This window comes from Bufo gargarizans, chromosome 4, assembly GCF_014858855.1.
Source record: "Bufo gargarizans isolate SCDJY-AF-19 chromosome 4, ASM1485885v1, whole genome shotgun sequence".
In the NCBI taxonomy this organism is placed as follows: Eukaryota; Metazoa; Chordata; class Amphibia; order Anura; family Bufonidae; genus Bufo; species Bufo gargarizans.
The window spans coordinates 221,930,288-221,950,731 of record NC_058083.1 but is presented as its reverse complement, the minus strand read 5'-3'; the positions used below and the strand labels follow the sequence as shown (position 1 = coordinate 221,950,731).

General features: G+C 40.9%; 1 protein-coding gene across 1 annotated transcript in view; it reads left to right on the top strand.

Annotated features, from left to right (window-relative positions):
• Positions 1-20,444, top strand: part of CSMD1 (CUB and Sushi multiple domains 1) — a 2,061,198-nt gene that overhangs the window by 1,737,181 nt on the left and 303,573 nt on the right. Inside the window, exons 44-46 of the mRNA XM_044291097.1 lie at positions 5,350-5,495; positions 5,829-5,909; positions 7,128-7,241. Of these exons, the coding sequence (XP_044147032.1) occupies positions 5,350-5,495; positions 5,829-5,909; positions 7,128-7,241 (341 nt within the window). The remainder of the gene's footprint in view (positions 1-5,349; positions 5,496-5,828; positions 5,910-7,127; positions 7,242-20,444) is intronic.

The following is a 20,444-nucleotide window of genomic DNA, read 5'->3' as shown; positions in this document are numbered from 1 at the left end:
AAATGGATATGGTAATGTGCATAAGGATTTAGATACACAGCTCAGCAGGCTGTATCATTCAAAATGGAATTAGAAACATAGCTTAGCAGGCTATATCATGGAAATGGGATTAGATACACAGCTCAGCAGGCTGTATCATAGAAGATGGGATGAGATACACACTTCTGCAGGAAGTATCGCACACATACATTTTAGGATTAGATAAAGATGTGCTTGGATGTGCTTGCCGATTCCAGCTGTTTATTACACCCTGGAGATTGTAAGGGAAGAGCCTGTGGACTGTGATGTGATGGGATTTAGACACTGAGTGACCCCTTTGCAACCCCTTCCTTTTATGCCACCCCATTCCTGTTGCTAGTAAAGATCACTCTCTCAGACCGGGCCCGGCAGCTGTTCCATCCGTCTATACTGCCACTGTATATAATTTAATTGTGTAAGGCCTCTTTCACACGACCGTTTTTTTTTTCCGTTTTGCGGGCCGTTTTTTGCGGTCCGTATACGGTCCGTATACGGAACCATTCATTTCAATGGTTCCGCAAAAAAAACGGAATGTACTCCGTGTGCATTCCGTTTCCGTATTTCCGTTTTTCCGTTCCGTTTAAAGATAGAACATGTCCTATATTTGGCCGCAAATCACGTTCCGTGGCTCCATTAAAGTCTATGGGTCCGCAAAAAAACGGAATGCATACGGAAATGCATCCGTATGTCTTCCGTATCCGTTCCGTTTTTTGCGGAACCATCTATTGAAAATGTTATGCCCAGCCCAATTTTTTATATGAAATTACTGTATACTGTATTTGCCATACGGAAAAACGGAACGGAACAACGGAACGGAAACGGAACCACAACGGAAGCAAAAAAACGGAACAACGGATCCGTGAAAAACGGACCGCAAAACACTGAAATGGACATACTGTCGTGTGAAAGAGGCCTAATACTGTTGAGGGGGCCCTGACAAAATTTTTTAGTCCTCCTCCGAGCCTCTTCTGGGTCAGGGCCCCAAATCAGCAGCTTCCCCTTCTTCCCATATAGCTACGGCTACGCCCCTGTCTGGGTGTAGAAAGATGGGCACAGTGTAGTAAGTGTAGCTGCTGCAGGCAGAGCAGTGTGGGGCACTGTGCAGTGCAGCCAGGATTGTGCATCAATAAAGTTATGTATTCAACAAAACAAGAAGGGGAGAAAGTAAACACATCTGCCAGGATGTCTCTGATAGTGATGTCTTCTGGGGGGAAGGAAAGCTCCGACATATAAACAGATATGGGGGGCATATGTATGGATGGTGAGGGGTGTTAGGAGCACATAAAATTATTTTTGATTTTGGGACCGGACAACCTCTTTAATGAAGCCTAAAACCTTCTGGAACAAAATGCTTCTGCAGAAAAGCACATTTTCCTACCATGAAACATGGGGATGGATCTTTGCTTTATTAGAACTACTGTATATCAGCACAAGGAACTTAGTCAAAATTGATGGCTGGATGAAGTACATGATCTCATCAGAAAATAAAGGAAGATATTTTGCATTCATTAGTCACATAGGACAAAATTGGACTTTCTAACACGACAGTGAGCCAATCCTTAAAACCAAGTTGAACCTTCAGTCACTGCAGTTATTAGAAAGTGAAGTTACATTCACAGTTTCTTGAATTCAACTTCATTGAGACAATTTGGGAAGATCTAAAAAATCCAATAAAAATTATTATTCCAACCTATATTCCTAATTTTGACCTTTAACGTATATTCCTCATGTATTGCTCATTTTGACTTTAGTAGTCCGGTAGATGATACTACTCTTTATGTACAGACCAATAGAAAAGGTTGTCAGTCACTGAGTAGGAGCACGCAATGGACTCCTAAAACCAGGGATTTCAATAATAAATTATGTTATCCTGAATATTTTTATACATGAAATGTATATGAATGTACTCATGAACTCTCCCGCTATAACATGGTCCCAGTACAGTGGACAGCATTTTCATAGTACTATGGTTTCTATTGAGCTTTCTTTTTATAAAACTAAAAACTGAGTGTTTGGCACTAGTACAATTAATGATGGGTCTTCGGAGAATAAAAAAAAAATGAGCCTCAACTCTGATAATCCATTTTTTACTTAATCCTCCTAAATTTCAATCCCCACAATTAGTAAGCCATGTAAAACTAATACCAGAATTTTCCAACCAAATCGCACTTCTCAAAGCTGTGGATCATGAAAATATGTTGAAAATGCATTACATATTTCAATCAACTTTTATAAATAAAGAACATAGTTGAATAATATGAACATAACCATACACATTAACTCGTTCGTAGATACCAAAATAAACCCTGCATTCTGTATCACTGAGCAATGTATTTTAAATATTTGTCCTTCACTGGATAGGCACACACATATAAATATCCTTCACTGTTCTTAAAGGGAACCTGTCACCAGTTTTATGGTGTCCTAACTAAGGGCAACATAAATAAGTAACTGATTTGCTTAGCAAAATGGTGGTTCACTTTGCTTAATTGATCCAGTCAATCTGCCAACATCTTGTATTGAAAAGCTCCAGCTGATAATAATGAGTCATGAATATTCATGAGCTCCTGACTCTCCCCGCCCACCTGCTGCTGAATGACATTTTTTTCCATATGAATCAGCAGCAGGTGGGCAGGGGAGTGGCTATTGCTCTGAATTAAATATACGCTGAACTCAATGACATCACGCTGGACTCAAATCAGCTCATTATTAAAGCAGCATGTGGCATCTTTGTGTGTATATTATGAGGTAACCATCTGTCACACCAGTAAGTGAATACATCTAAGGCACTTTTTAGTAGTTAATGATTGTATATAATTAGTTAGATTATAATCAAATATCCACATGACAGGTTCCCTTTAACTGGATAGGATATTTATAGGTGTGTGTGTGTGTATATATATATATATATATATATATATATATATCGGGGATGGCCAACCTGAGGCTCTCCAGCTGTTGCAAAACTATAACTCCCAGCATGCCCACACTGCCTACTGCTATTAGCCTACAGCAGGGCATGGTGGGAGTTGTAGTTTTACAGCCGCTGGAAAGCTGCAGGTTGGCCATCCCTGCTATGCTATATATATAAATATATATATATATATCTATAGATATATATATATATATATATGTATATATATATATAAAATTATATTATAAAAATAAGTTTCTGTCTGTCTGTCCCGATGTCTGTCTGTCTGGTCTTCATGCGCGACCAAACGACCGGAGCGATCTTCATCAAAGTTGGCACACAAGTACATCAGGTCTCTGGGAAGGTTTTAGACTGGGTCTACGCTCTCTAGGATGTACCGTTCCTGAGATATTCCCAAAATATGACCTGCATTAGCCAATGTAAGCATGCAAGTCTTTCACTCATATCCCAACTGGCATACACAAGGTCACATGTCCCTTATAAGCCAATAGAAGCTTACAGGCCCTTAGTCTCCACATACACACCGTTTTACTTCTGGCTTCCATAACAACCCAGCCATTTTTCTTCACTGCTATAGGTCAGCTTCAGGCTAGGGCTACAGGACAACAATAAGTTGCACGACACATAGGGCACAACTACGCTGCTATATGTATCCATCTTGAATTGATTTTTTGAGACTGTCGTGACGCAGTTGCAGCATGTCGCATGTCGCAGTGCAACACCATAGCCTATCATTATGAAAAATTGTTGAGATAAAATATTGCACGACACATGTCGTCATGTAGCCCTAGCATTAAAGGGGCAGGGTGCTGTGGAGTTAACTGTTTAATGGGCGGGTACTGTGGAGGTCACTGTTAATGAGGCGGGCAATGTGGAGGTCACTGTTAAAGGGGTGGGCACTGTGTAGGTCACTGTTAAAGAGTCAGGTGCTGTGGAAGTCACAGTTAAAGGGGCAGGGCATTGTCTATGTCATTGTTAAAGGGGTGGGCACTGTTGAGGTCACTGTTAAAGGGGCTGTAGAGGTAACTGTTATGGGGGATATTGACAATATCTTTTAACGGCACACACAAACATAAAATGAAATGGATTAAATATAATCGTGCAAAGCCGGGTCCTTATGCTAATATATATATATATATATATATATATATATACTATATACAGATGTAGCAGAGTTCACACAAACTCTTAACTAAAATGTCTTAACTCATCGTGTTATCTTGAAACAAAAGCCATTCAAAAGCAATTGAAGATGTTTGCTTAACGCATTTAGCTTAGATAACACGTCTCATAAAGCATGTCTGTTAACTCTACTATATATGTATATATATATATATATATATGTTATATACTGTATATATATATATATACAGTATTGTCTAAAGTAATATGAACATAAGGATTTTTTTCATAAATATTGTTTATTCGAAATAAAACTATTCTTAGACCTATAAACAAGGTTTAAATACTATTATTTAATATGAAATATGTCCTCCCTTTGCTATAATCACGTCTTGAACTTGGCTCGGCATGGAGTCAACTAGATTTTTACAATTATTCTTGATTGCCTCCTCTCGAAACCACACCTGAATTATTGCTTCCACCATCTTGTTTTTCGTCATACAGTCCATCTTTTGTAATTTGGCCTTGCAGATCACCCATAAATTCTCAATTCTCAAGCGAATTTCCAGGCCAATCCAAATTGCTAATCTTATTGTCCTTGAAATATTTCACCATAGTCTTGTTGGAACATTGAATTGCCATTGGCTTGAACTTTCTCCATATATATATATATATATATATATATATAGACACACATATATTTCCTTAGTACACATTTTACTTATAGTAGGATAGAAGAATTTCATTTGGCACTCTGATACCATCTCCTGTGAAGTAATATACTGAGCTTTCATTTAGTCATTCCTTACTAAACTTACATAGTAGACTCAGGTGGTCAAAAAATACTTCTGGGAAAGCAATGAAAGGCCATGAGTTAAATGATTTTCAGTAACCTCTTGCTAATCTGTGATGTACTTGAACACGCACCACAAAAGAACTAGGATTCTTTTAAAACTCAGACATTGCCACCTACAAAGACAACATAAAAGGAATTTTTGATGCTGTCAAAGGTCTCCTGGATGACAACATGGAACTTTTTTTATATTCTGATTCAGTAGCAGTTGATGACTGAAGTGAATGATACATGAAGAATGCAGCTACAAAATACAATGTACTGTATTATGCTCATTCTTCATGTGGTCAGCATCTTAGGAAGTTCACAAAAAATAGCACAGTAAAAAGCAATATCATAAAATTATTTTAATATGTTATATGTGAGGATTACTGCTATATATATACAATACAATTTTTAATTTCCTTGCTTTTTTTCTTAGGGATGGTGTCGACCAGAATTCCCCTCAGTTGGGTGTTTTCAGTGGAAATACAGCTCTAGAAACGGCATATAGCACATCCAATCAAGTACTGATTAAGTTCCACAGTGACTTTTCAACTGGAGGTTTCTTTGTCTTAAATTTTCATGGTTAGTTTACTGTATTTGTCATGACACACATTGATACACAGTCATAAACATTTAAGCAAAATGATTTACAAAACTGTATTTTCTAACTATAATGTATATGGTAATATACCATGACTTTATCCAAATTGATGCAGTATAGAGCATTAAAGCCAAGGAATGCATTGATTAATTATAATAGAAGCTCAGCTGCCTGTGGGTACAATATTCTGTATTAGTATGAGAATATTTAGCAATATTGAGAATATTCAACACTTATTACCATAAATGCAATATATTTGCATGCCTAGATTTCTGATGCAATTGCAAATTTACACCTGTTCTTTTCCATTGCAGCTTATCCATTGAAAAAATGTCCACCACCATCAGTGGTGTCAGAAGCTGATATAATTTCCGATGATGATGATTTCGAAATAGGTATTGCACCTTACTCTTCCCTCCAGTGTCAGACTGGCCCATTCTCTATAATCATTAATAAAGTCAAAGAAATTTTGAATCATAGAAATAGACTGGCTCTAAAAGCAGCTATTTTTTCCTGGATCATTGGAACGCTTTATGGTGTCAGAGCCTGGGCCCACCGGAGTATCCTCTGGTACTCTCGTGGGCCAGTCTGACCCTGCTGTCCTGTATGTTTCCTCATTTGCAAATGTTTCTTGATTTAACTAATTTAATGTAATTAACTTGACAGGTCTAAATGTTTTAATGTGTTAATCACTGGTGAGCCATATGTTCCAAACAATGACCATGATAACCAGTGGCCAACCCGCCCCCCCCCCCCCCTTTAAAATGTGGCTAATGTAAAATGTATCAAACGTGTTAAGCTTTTGCATCATCACCTAATGCTTCTGCTTAGCCCTGGCTACTAAAAAGGGACCAATAAGAGGCAAAAAATAAGGGTCAATGTTTGATAGGCTGTATAGACTGTAAGCAAGCATTTTAACTGGTGTCGTCTGTAACTAGACATGTTAGATAATATTGAAAGAAGTCAGGATACAGACTCCAAAATAAATCAGCTTTATGCTTTGAGACACCAAATTTGTAAACTCTGCATAGTAACTGGTACTGTATACCTCATTTTATGGACATGGTTTATTATAGAATTGTATGCATGGTCATGGTTATATAACTCTAATAGTTTTTTTTTCTAATTGAATAGATGTTTTCAGGAAATATTTGTGCTTGGTGATTTCTGCAAAATGTATATGTGTTCCTTAATTGTATTTATAGGCTATGTCCACCTTCCTCTCATCTAGAATGAAAAAGTCAAATTGCAAATAGTCATAATTTAAAATGTCCTACTGTTTTGTGTGTAAGCAGATCTGTGTCTCCATGATAACAGTGTGAATAGTCTGATCCTGCAATTATAATTTTCTATTTGTCCCCAACCTCTTGCTTATCTACTAAATGTACAGTAAGTCAGGATGAATTACCAGATGACTGTAGGATCAGACTACATATATGAAGACATATATTGTACATTTGCAAATAGGGAATTTTCAATAAAGGCTATTGGCAAAGTTACATTTTTTTTTATTTTTGGATGCACCATGAAGGGAAAAAAAAAAGGTATCACATGAACAAAAGGACAAATTTCACATAAAATAAAGCCTTATTTTTTTTGTTTTACCTTTTTAGGTGACTTTGTAAAATACAAGTGCCATCCAGGGTTTGCCTTAGTAGGAAATGACATTTTGATCTGCAAACTGGTCACCCAACTCCAGTTTCAGGGCTCCATACCTACATGTGAAGGTAGGTACATTATTTAGAGTACCAGGGTTATAGTAGTTATTTTGTTATCCAAAAATATTCATGCATGCAATTTACGTTATTACTAGTGATGAGCGAATCAAAGTATCCGAAGTGGACTTTGATCTGAATTTCAGGGAAAATTCGATTTGCTGCAAAGCCGAATTTAATCGTGCTTTGTGGTATCAGTTTAAAAAAGTTCGGAAAAGACTCAAATTGGTTTGGGCTAACCAGATTTCCCTGGAAATTGGTATATAACACCTTCTAGTCTCCTAGGACTCCTTAGAAAAACATTTTTTTATGAATTTTTGCTTTTTCTCTGACCGATCCCCACCGCCTGAGCTCTTGAACACAATGACAGCAAAAATAAATTATGTCTGAGTGACACTGACATACATACGGTAGGTATGGGTTAACTCACATTTGATGGTCTTATCATATCGGAGGTATATGGTGAGTTATTGCACATATTGTTATGGGATTAAACTATTTTTAATTAGTGGCTAGGGACCAAGCATTCCAAAAATTATGCCTTGACAGGGTCATAATGCCTGCCTATATGACAAGTAGAAGTATTATTGGTAAAAAGAAAAAGTGACTTGTTGTGAAAATTCTCCCAGTTAAAGGGCTTCTGTCACCCCACAACAGTCATTTTTTTTTTTTTTTGGCTAGTTACATTCATTATAGCATGATATATGAGAATATAATGTTGTCACTTACTTTCATGCGGCCGTTTCTTGAGAAAACGAAGTTTTATAATATGCAAATCCGGTCTCTACCAGCAAGTAGGGCGTCTACTTGCTGGTAGCCGCCGCAGAAAACCGCCCCCATTGTCGTGTTGATTGACAGGGCCAGCCGTGATCTCCTCCTCCTCCGGCCGGCCCTGTCAGTATTTCAAAAATCGCGCGCCTCTGTTCATTCGGCGCAGGCGCTCTGAGATGAGGAGGCTCGTCTCCTCAGAACTCCCTCAGTGCGCCTGCGCCGATGACATCACCGAAAGAGAAGACGTCATCGGCGCAGGCGCACTGAGGGAGTTCTGAGGAGACGAGCCTCCCCATCTCAGAGCGCCTGCGCCGAATGAACAGAGGCGCGCGATTTTTGAAATACTGACAGGGCCAGCCGGAGGAGGAGATCACGGCTGGCCCTGTCAATCAACACGACGAGGGGGCGGTTTTCTGCGGCGGCTACCAGCAAGTAGACGCCCTACTTGCTGGTAGAGACCGGATTTGCATATTATAAAACTTTGTTTTCTCAAGAAACGGCCACATGAAAGTAAGTGACAACATTATATTCTCATATATCGCGCTATAATGAATGTAACTAGCCCCAAAAAAAATGATTGTTGTGGGGTGACAGAAGCCCTTTAATTAGGAGCAGCAGCAGTACAGTGTGAAATAGGTAGGGTATTAGAAGTACTGTACGTGGCCGCAATAGTAGAGGCAGCAGAAGCAGCATAGCATGGAACATAAAAGACAATAGGTCGGATGTCTATGGGTGGTAGTAGTAGTAGTGTTATTGGTAGTAGGGGCAGATGTGCAATGATTCGAGTTGAGTGAAGCGAACTTTGGATGCATAATCCAAAGTCGATTTGCTCAAAACTTCGGAATAATATTGTATGGAGATACATCTCAGTACAATATTATAATGTATGGGCTCCGATCAGCCGAAATAAGTTATTTATGAAGTTGCACGTGACTTTGTTGAATAACTTCTGTAATTGATTTTTTAAGTGGAAAACCACTTTAAAGCTTGAAACCGAACTTGGCTTCGGTTCATTGGAAGGGTTTTAGCAGGAAGGAATAGCAGCTGAGGTAGTAGCAGCAGCAGCCATATGGTACCAGTTGGCAAGAAGGCAGCAGCATGATATAGACATCAGCAGACATACGGAACATCATGGTAGGAAGAAAGCAGCAGGAGCATGAAGGTGGCCGTAGCATGATGGAGGCAGTGGCAAGATCGAACATGATAGGCAGCCAACATGATGTTAGGCAGGAACGTAGGCATAAAGCAACAGTTACAAGATGGGGTACTATCAAGAAGGCGAGATCTATTCATCAGAAGGAGGAGTGTTAAAATCCTCCCAAATCCAGACTTGGTTCATTTTGACAAAAGTATGTTTTGGACACTGGTGAAGGACAACTTGAGTGTCACCACAGCCTCTGCTGCACTGAAAACCCTCTCCAACATTAAACTGGAGGCTGGACAAGAAAGAAGAAAAAGTGTGAACTATGCCTGCTTGGGACAGTTTGCCTGTCCAGAAATCCATGGGGTCATGGAATAGGGTATGCACCGGAGACAGGCCACAGTGTAGGTAAGCCTGAACCTGAGCATTGAGGTGGGAGCTGTCAGATTGCTTATTGGCTTCAGCCTGGCATAGCATGCGAAAAAACTGCTTCATCATGTTGAGGAGACTGAACTGGTGTTTCCTCGTAAAGAAGTATTTTGTCCTCCCTTTCTGCGGGAGGAAAACATTCCTTAATTTTGCTTTGATAGCCAGGGTCTAAAAGCATGGCTATCCAGTAATCATCAGATGCTTGATGTCAATGATACACCTATCACTGCGTAAGCAAGTGAGCCTAAAGGTCAGTGTTCTGTACAGTCCTTTCCGGCTCTGCCCCCACTGAGATGATTAATGGTCCTGGCCGGTGCAATCATCATAATCATCCTTTTGCTCCTCCACCTCTGACTTCTTCTCCACTTCCAGTGGCAGCTCCTCATCCTCCTCCTACTTCTCCTTCATGGCAGTTTCTCATTGCAGGTCCCCAGCAGCTACAGGGTGGGCGGAAAGATGTATTTGCTTTTCTTATTTCATCGTCGTCCACTGCTGCATAAGTGTCAGTGTGTGTTCCAAGATAAATATAGGGGATGATATTGTTCATGCCACAGTTGTCCCTGCTGACAAAGTTTGTGGCCTCTTCAAAGAGCTTTAGCACCTGACAGGCATGTCGGATGAGCTGCCACTGCTAGGCCTTCAAATAACATATGCTCCCTTCTGCTAAGGAGGTCTCGTGCATGACAAAATCATTAACGGATGGCCATTGTTCATACAGAAGATCTAACATACGATGTTGATTTCCAGTGAGTTGGAACGTCACAGATTAATCGGTGTACCTTCAGACTAATCTGCTGCTGCAAGTCTAGGAGAGCGTTCCCCATCATGTAAGAATGGCTGAAATGCTTGGACAGTCACTTGGATATTGTTTGCTTGGGCATCTAATTTATTAACAAGTGTTGCACGACTAGGCTAATGACATGCATCACGCAGGGAGCATGTGTTATTTTCTGCCAGGTTCAGGGTGGCCAGAATGTTACAGCTGTTGTCGCTAACCACCTTGCCCACTTGGAGTCAAAGGGGTGACAGTCAACGGGATGTTTGCTGTTTGGTTTACTTTAGGGAGCTCTTGTTGCAGTAGCTGGCTGACACATTTGTTTGCCCACAGGATGGAGTCATGCCGCTTCATGTGCGTCAGTATAACTGTGGTGTCTATGTTTGTGTTTGCACAGGACAATGCTTCTGTCTTCAGGCAGCATTGAGAAAAACTTCCTACGGGAGATACTCACACAGACCTAGAGGCAGTCGAGCTTGGATTAGGTCTGGCACGTTTTGGGCATAATACACCCACAGTGTCAGCGGCATCTCCATATCCTGAAGCAGACATGACCCTGGCTGTTCTTTGGGAGGTGCTCTTTATGGCCACTGCCACCACCTTCCTTCTCAGATGTTGCCTCCCTATCAACACAATGGTTGGACTCCCAGGTCCTCTCCAACAAATAATCATCCTCAGAGTCCTCATCTTCCCTGCCACTTTTATCAAATGAGAGGTGAGACATCATGGTGTCCCTCCTCCCCTGCTCTACATTTGCTCTGATGCCATTGGTACTGCCCCCTATGCCAATACCATGGCTATGGGTGCCACTATTACCTCCACCATCACAGCTATGCATTTTGTCCCCAGCCTCTTGTTGTAAGACACATGTATATTCTACCCCCCCCCCCCCCAAAAAAAAACTGTCTGTGGTCTGTGGAGGTGCCCTGAAATTGATTTTCACTCACAGCTTTAAACCGCTACCCTCTGTATTGGAAGACACATATATGTGCTATATTCCCAAACCCTCAAAAAATGTACTGTCTGGAGATGCCCTGACAGACTTCTGACTAGTATTTCACTGAGATTTCAAATGCTATCCATCCTTTGAATGGTAAAACATGTGCTATACAGTTTTGAGCTTATTCCCCCCACAAAAGTAAATGTATTTCTGTTAACATGGGAAGGTAGCTGCTTTTGAGGTTCTGCAGCAGCTGCAGCTTGTTATGAGGCAGGAATTGCAGATAGAAGGCACTACCAGGCACACCCAGCCTCAGTCCCTCACTTTTCACTCCTTGACAGCTTTCCCTGCTTCCTTATTCTACACAATTCTTCTTCGTTCTAGCTTTTCCATTCAATATCCCTCACACTAGAAAATAAACTTGATTGAGACAGTACACTGTCAATAAGATCGTTTTCTGTCAGACACTCCACAGACCCCTCCTCCATCATTCCCAGCCCAACACAGAATGACGTTCTGCTTTATTGCCTTCTGCAGTACTGATAGGCTTATCCAGGCTATCTGTCGGACTATAAGCCAATCAGGCCAAGCCTCCCCCTACTTCCTTTGAGGGTCATGTGAGAATCCTCCTTTTTCCTCCCTAGTGCTTTTTCCTGCTGACATGTGCATTAAAATGGTGCTGCACTTTTTTCATGGAATTGTCCAAAACAAACCTGAAAAGCTTCAGGTTTGTCTGCCAGACAAAATTGGGAAGTTCATAAAGAACCTAGTTTGTTACAAACAGATTTGCTTATTTCTAGTAAATGTAATTATTTAAAGCATTTCTTTATGATACTTTTAGTTGGTATCAATGTAATATGAAAAATATATTTTGCCTTGAGCTGTAATTCAGCAGGACACTTTTCTTCTCCATTAGCAAACTAAAAGCCATATAAGATTTTGTCAATTAAAGCTTTAATAATTATCTATTAAAAATAAATAAACACTCTCTGTACTTACATAATATATACTGTATTGAGTCCTCATTGCATTCTGCTCTGTGAAAGCAACTACAATAGTGGGTTTACGTAAGGTAGTTGAATCTTCTAGATTTAACAGATAAAGTTAAATTATACTGTCACAGTATATTGAATTTGTCACCCAATGATGTAAAGTTATTTATAGGGTTGAGCGAACCCAAACTGTAAAGTTCGTACTGAACTTTAGGATTTTTGCACCTCGGACCCGAACCCGAACATTTCAGTAAAAATTTGGGTTTGAGTTTGATGTTCGGCTCTTTTTGAAAGGCTGTAGAACAGCCAATCAACAAGCGTTTAACTCTTATGCCCTTAGAAGCCATCACAGCCATGCCTACTAAGGCCATGGCTGTGATTTCCCAGTGCAGCATGTGACCCAGCCTCTATATAGTAACATAGTACATAAGGCCGAAAAAAGACATTTGTCCATCCAGTTCGGCCTGTCATCCTGCAAGTTGATCCAGAGGAAGGCAAAAAAACCCTGTGAGGTAGAAGCCAATTTATATATAATATAAGCTGGAGTCACGTAGTGCTGCACGTCACTCTGCACTTACTAGTGTAGGGATAGGATGCAGCTGCTGTGAGGGAGAGAATAGGAAACAATCTGTTATCAGAAGTGCACCATTTTTTTACCCTGCCCCGAGCCCAGTAACACAGAAAAATAACTATTATCCATCTGTTTGTTAGATGGGCGTAAGCTGCCATTTTGTGCAAATTCAGTGCACCAGTACAGCATATGTGCATTTGTGACAGTCAAATACAAGTTTTAAATACTGCAGTTATATTCAGGGTTTAAAAAAAAACACACATTTTTTGCAAGATAATACATTTTGGGTCCTTTGCTGAATTTGTGACAGTCAAATACAAGCTGTAAATACTGCTGTTATATTCTTTTTTTTTTTAAAAACTCCCATTTTGGGCAAGATAATACATTTGCGGCCTTTGCTGCATTGTTGACAGTCCAATAGAAGCATTAGATACTGCTGTTATATTCTGGTATTAAAAAAACACCCATTATGGGCAAGATAATACATTTGCGGCCTTTGCTGCATTTGTGACAGTCAAAAACAAGCTTCTAATACTGCAGTTATATTCTGGGCTTAAAAAAACACCCATTTTGTGCAAGATAATACATTTTGGGCCTTTGCTGCATTTGTGACATTTCAATGCAAGAGTTAGATACTGCTGTTATATTCTGGTAATAAAAAAACACCCATTTTGTGGCAAGATAATACATTTGTGGCATTTGCTGCATTTCTGACAGTCCAATACAGTCAATACTCCTGCTACATTGTTGCTTGACAAATGAACATTTTTTTGTGACCGTGAAGTAATTTTATAAAAGTCGCCTGCCAGACTGTTGTGTGACCTCAAGAAAATTTTCCTCTTTATGACACCAGCACTGCCTTACTGTCAGTGAACTATTTGTGGTTACATTGTCGCCTGACATAAACCATTTGTTAGTTTGGTTGGTGAATGCAAAGAATGAGGAGAGCGTCAAATAAGGGACGTGGTGCTGCTGGTGGAGCTCCTGTTGCAGGAATAGGACGTGGTCGATCTGTGCCAGTTACACACACAAGAGAAACACCTTCCTCAGGTGCGAGTAGGCGCGAACCTTCAGCGTTATTTGGTAGGGCCGAATGTGGATCTACGAATGGTGAGGCCAGAACAAGCACAGGCGATAGTAGGTGGCCACTCTGCTGGATCCCCGTTACAAGGACAATGTTCCGTCCTTAATTTCATCACTGGAGCGTGATCATAAGATGCATGAGTACAAGTGCACGTTGGTAGACGCGCTGCTGGTGATATTCTCACCTGACAGCGGGGGCACTGTGGAAGCACAAGGCGAAGGCAGAGGAGGAGGAAGAGGTCGCCAACGCAACTGGGGCACCGCCACCTCCTCAGAAGGCAGGGTTAGCATGGCCAAAATGTGGAAAAGCTTTGTCAGCACGCCACAAAAACCAGCACAGGACTTGTCCGTAATTTGTGCAGAATAGACATGTATACCCGCCTTACATAGCCATTGTTATACTCCAGCGCAATTGCTCATTGTTATATTTTTTTATATTTCCCACTCTGTTGGGGTGTACCCTAATTGAAACACAAACATTAATAAAATTACAACCAAAATCCAGTGTTGGCTACGTCCTCCTCCACTGCCGTTTCCACCTACACCGCTACGTCCACCGCCCCCTTAACCTCCTACTCCATATAGACCTCCACCTCATAGATCAAGATTATTATTTTTAATTTGTATGTATTTTATGTTATTTTATGTCATTTCACTAATTTGTCAGATTTATTGTTGGGTGACATATCCCAAATTTTTGGCTGTGATATATTCCTGCTCTACATTGTGTACAGGGAAATACCTTTCACAAATTTTTCAGTTAAATTGTTGGGTGACATTCCCAAATTTTTGGCTGTGATATACCCATACTCTACATTGTGGACAGGGAAATACATTTCACTAATTTGTCTTTTACATTGTCAGGTGAAATTCACCAATTTTTGGCTGTGATATACCCCTGCTTTACCTAGTAGACAGGGAAGTAAGTTTCACTAATTTGTCTGTTTCATTGTTGGGTAAAATTCCCAAATTTTTGGCTGTGATATAACCCTGCTCTACCTAGTGGGCAGGGTAATACATATCACTAAGTTGTCTGTTACATTGTCGGGTGAAATTCACACATTTTTGGCTGTAATATACCCCTGCTTTACCTAATAGACAGGGAAATAAATGTAACTAATTTGTCTATCATATTGTCGAGTGAAATTCACAAATGTTTGGCTGTGATATACCCCTGCTCTAGCTAGTGGAAAGGGAAATACATTTCACTAATCTGTCTGTTACGTTGTCGGGTGAAATTACCAAATTTGTGGCTGTGATATACCCCTGCTTTACTTAGTGGACAGGGAAATACATATCACTAAGTTGTCTGTTACATTGTCAGGTGAAATTCACCAAATTTTTGGCTGTGGTATACCCCAGAACTAAAAAAAATAAAAAATAAAGTGTGTGAAGATGTGTACGTCTAAAAAGATTTGGAACCATATGACTACAAGGACGTTGATAGGGACAAAATAATAAATATTTTATTAGGTATAAAGGTATAATTAGGAATGTACATACAAGGTGTATGACCTAGAAACATATCATAGGCAGAGGAGTGTACATCATGTGAGGCCCAACAATGTAATGGTTAGTGAGGTGGGTGACACCACTAACAATGGCACTCAATGGAGATACAGTCCCGTGATGAAGCACAAAGTACAGTGCTGGGCTAAATGCAATGTCCAGTGCTGGGCAACACAAAGTGCCACAGTCTTACAACTGGATAATGATACAGTGACCACAGGGGACGGCAAATTTGCAATCCACTAGGGACACCGAGTGCAGGTGCTAAACTGGGAGCAGTATAGGATACTGCCAAATGGCTAATGTGCAACCATGCGGCGGTGAGATTAGGCCCCCAGTATGGTAGTGAGGAGCTCAACGCATTTCTGTGCACCAGTGGTGGAGCACTTCCTCAGGAGCTGAAGACATATAGCACAGATTGTCGTACAGCCTATCTACACCGTGCTCTCTAACCTGAGAGCCGGTATCAGATAAAGCACAGACTGTAAATCTAGCCTGCCTAAGCCGTACTCTCTAGGTTGAGAGCCGGCGTATATAGTGGCTCTAGTGTGAACCTCAGCACTGAGATGGCCGCAAAGTGGCCTCCTGAGCGTCAAAGTTTAAAGGGCAGACACCACACTCCGCAGGCGTGTCCCAGCTAGGTCGGCCAATCCAGCGGGAGGCGCGGCTCTGGAGACACATGTCAGCTGACCAGCAGGGAAACAGAGAACGCCCCGGGGAGAGCGCATCAGCGTTTAGTGTAAGTATAGGGGGAATACTAAGGCGGCTTGTAATAGCTGGTACAATGTAAAAAAAAAAAGAGTATGGGGGTGATCCCAGGAATGATAGCCACATATGAAACACTAGCACAGATGGAAATAAAAATAAGCCAAATCCACAATTTTCGCAGGATAAATGGCACAGTATAGAGACATGCTGACAGGTGAAAATAAATCAAATAAAGGAGGTATAGGAGATTGCATCATTGAAGCCAATGGGTTTGAGGTGTTCAGTCTAAAAATCCACTGATCCTCCCTTTGCAGTAAGATGTGGTCAACGTCCCCACCTCTAAGTGACATCTTAATCAGATCGATGCCCTGAAAACTGACATGGCGCACAATTGGGGTATCATGCAGTTTTATGATATCAGAAATATGTTCCCCGATGTCCCGTCTAAATTCACGGATACTTTTCCCGACGTATTTATCGTCACAGCTACATGTCAATAAGTAAATCACTGCCGTGAATTTGCAATTTATAAAACATCTGATGTAATAAGTTTTATTGGATGTAGTGTCTGTGAAAGATTTACTCTTATCAATGTATTTGCAGAACTTGCACGATCCACAAGGGAAAGTGCCAATGAGAGAATTGCGCACCCAGGACTCATGTTTGGAACTTTCATAGAAACTATGGACGAGAGAGTCTTCGGTGATACGTAATCGTAGATTTATTAGGGAGTAATCTCCCAATGTCTGGATCTGACTTAAGTATGTCCCAATTGTCCGTCAGAATCTGGCGAACCTCAAAATGTGCCCTGTCATACGTACCAATGATCCTAGCTATCTTGTCTACTTTCTCTCTGGCTTTGGGAGTGAGCAATTGGTCCCTGTTGGTACTCAGAGAATGTTGGTAGGCTTGTTTCAATATACTTTGTGCATAACCGCTGTTGATGAATCTATGTTTGAGATCTTTAGCAGCGAATCAGAAGTCCGCTAGCTGCGAGCCATTCCTCCTTACCCTTAAATATTGCCCTTTAGGTATACCCCATTTAAGGGCAATGGGATGCCCACTCTCCCATCTAAGGAGACTGTTGGTGGCAGTGGGCTTACTAAAAATGTTGTTAACAATCTGGCCCCAGGGGTTCAGGGTGATTGAAAGATCTAGGAAGGAGATATGATTATCACTAATCTCTGATGTAAAGTATAGCCCCAACTCATTCTCATTGAGGGTGGTCACAAACTCCTGAAAACCAATATTGCTACCAACCCACAGGAACAGCACATCATTGATGTATCTGATCCAGAGGGGAATTGACACTGTAAAGCGTTACAAATGATCACTGAACACAGCCTCTCTCTCCCACCAGCCCAGGTAGAGATTCGCAAAAGTCAGGGCACATGGACTGCCCATTGCGACTCCCCTGTGCTGGTGGAAGATCTAGCCATCAAACATGAACACATTGTGTGTCAATATAAAATTAAAAAGTTCCATTACAAGTGCATTATGCCATCTCAGATATTCACCCCTCTGTTGTAAAAAGGTGGAGACAGCTCTACAGCCCAGGTCGTGAGGAATGGAACTGTAGAGAGCCTCCACATCCAGACTAGCCAATAAGGACCCCTGTTCGCAATGAATCCCATTTAGGTGACCGGGTACATCCATTGTGTCTCTCGCGTATGAAGGTAAACAGGTGACAAATGGTCTAAGGACAGTGTCAACGTATGTACTTATATTGGCAGTCAGACTACCCATACCCGACACGATAGGTCTCCCCTTCAGAGGATCATATCCTTTGTGAACCTTAGATAGGCTGTAAAAAACAGGATGCTATGGGAGGGAAAACTCAGTTTTGTTGATGAGTTTGGTCTCAAGGGCTCTAAGGCGGATGGACAACAATTCTTGTCTGAAAATGGGCGTTGTATCAGAGGATAGACGGCTATACGTCTCTTTGTCACTCAGGATGTTTTGGCATATCTTTCAATACTGATTGTGCCCTAAAATGACAATGTTCTCGCCCTTGTCAGACGGTTTAATGATGACGTCACTATCCTGTTGCAGCCCTCTGAGCGCCTCCCTTTCCACCCATCTTAGATTGTCTGACCCACAAACTTGTGTCTCTAAAGAGATTAACTTTTTAGTGACTATGGAGACAAATGTGTCAATAGGTGTATTGTCATTAAGGGGGGGCATTTTTTTAGATGGAACTCGTAAATTGGTGAACAGGCCTACTCTGGGTTCCCGTTGGGCTTCAGTATATAGGTCTGCAAGGAGCTGTACCTCAGAAATATCATCCTCACTGATCCCTAATTCTTCGAAATTGCGGCGGTCATAGGTGATAAAGAATTTTCGCCACTTCACTTTGCGAGCAGATAGGTGCAGGTCCTTAACCCACCCAAAGAGGTCAAACCTCTGGATGGGCACAAATGACAATCCTTTCCGTAATACCTGCATTTCAGCGTCCGATAGATTACGGGAAGATAAATAATTTGAAAGTCATCTTTCTTGCTGAAGGAGGGACAATGGGGAACCAGAGCTCCGCTCTGAGCTGAGGTCAATTTTTGTTTCTGAGCATATACTGTAAGGCAGGGGGGTATTGTCTAAAAAACCTACCCTGCCACCTCTACCTCCACGTCCACGTCTGCCGCTGCCTCAACCTCTACCACTTTTGGAACACTGAGAGTTGATACCTCTACCTGAAGAGTCAGGTTCAGTGTCACACTCTGATGATGATGCCTCTGTTTCTAATTCAAGTGCCTCAGAGTGCTTGACACTGTAATCGAACACCCTGCCCTCCTTAAAATCCCTAATGTCTCTGTTGAAGAGGTTATGTTTCTTTTCTTTAAGCTTTGCTGTGTATTTTGCCTCCTTTTTACCGAACTCAGGATGCGTATTGAACTTCTTAGTGTGATCAATAGCCTCCTTCAGTTCGTTCTCCGCACTTAATAGCACAGTTCGTTCCTCTTCAAGCAGATGTGACATTAATCTCAGTGAAGACTCAATTGATTCTTTTTCCCACTTAATGATAAACTCAGTGGACCTGAGGCGAGCTGCTGGGATGATCGAATTGTGAAGCCCTCTGGGTACAATCTTATTTTTAATATACGTGTCAAGCGATTGAACCTCGCACCAATACCTAATGACATTTTTGTAAATGTGTGTGACCTGTTTGAAGGCTGATACCCCTTCTATACATAGTGGAAATTGAAATACATTTCACAAATTTGTCTGTTACATTGTCGGGTGAATCTCACAAATTTTTGACTGTGATATACCCCTACTCTACCTAGTAGACAGAAATATACATATCACTAATTTGTCTGTTACATTGTTGGGTGACATTCACCAATTTTTGGCTGTGATATACCCCTGCTCTACCTAGTGGACAGGGAAATACATTTCACAAATTTGTCTGTTACATTGTCGAGAGAAATTCACCAATATTTTGGCTGTGATATACGCCTGCTCTACATAGTGGAGATGGAAATACATTTTATTAGTTTGTCTGTTACATTGTTGGGTGACATTCACCAATTTTTGGCTGTGATATACCCCTTCTTTACCTAGTAGACAGAAAAATACATATCACTAATTTGTCTGTTACATTGTTGGGTGACATTCACCAATTTTTGGCTGTGATATACCCCTGCTCTACCTAGTGGACAAGTAAATGCATTTCACTAATTCGTCTGTTAAAATTTGTCTGTTACATTGTCGGGTGAATCTCACAAGTTTTTGACTGTGATATACCCCTGCTCTACCTAGTAGACAGGAAAATACATATCACTAATTTGTCTGTTACATTGTCGGGTGAAATTAACAAATTTTGGCTGTGATATACCCCTGCTCTACCTAGTGGACAGGGAAATACATTTCACAAATTTGTCTGTTACATTGTCGAGAGAAATTCACCAATATTTTGGCTGTGATATACGCCTGCTCTACATAGTGGAGATGGAATACATTTTATTAGTTTGTCTGTTACATTGTTGGGTGACATTCACCAATTTTTGGCTGTGATATACCCCTTCTTTACCTAGTGGACAAGGAAATGCATTTCACGAATACGTCTGTTACATTGTTGGGTGACAAATGCTCATCTTTTGCGCTAGAAAGTACATTTGCGGCATACACTGCATTTAGGACAGTACGAATTGTGAGGCCAGAACAAGAACAGACTATAGTAGATTTGGGGCTGACAGTGCCTACAGTTCCTTCGCATTGTCTCCCACCCTGTCCCCTGCTGAAAGATCAGAGTTGGCATCTACAAACCATGGCCATCTGTCTTTCAACTTACCCCCTTGC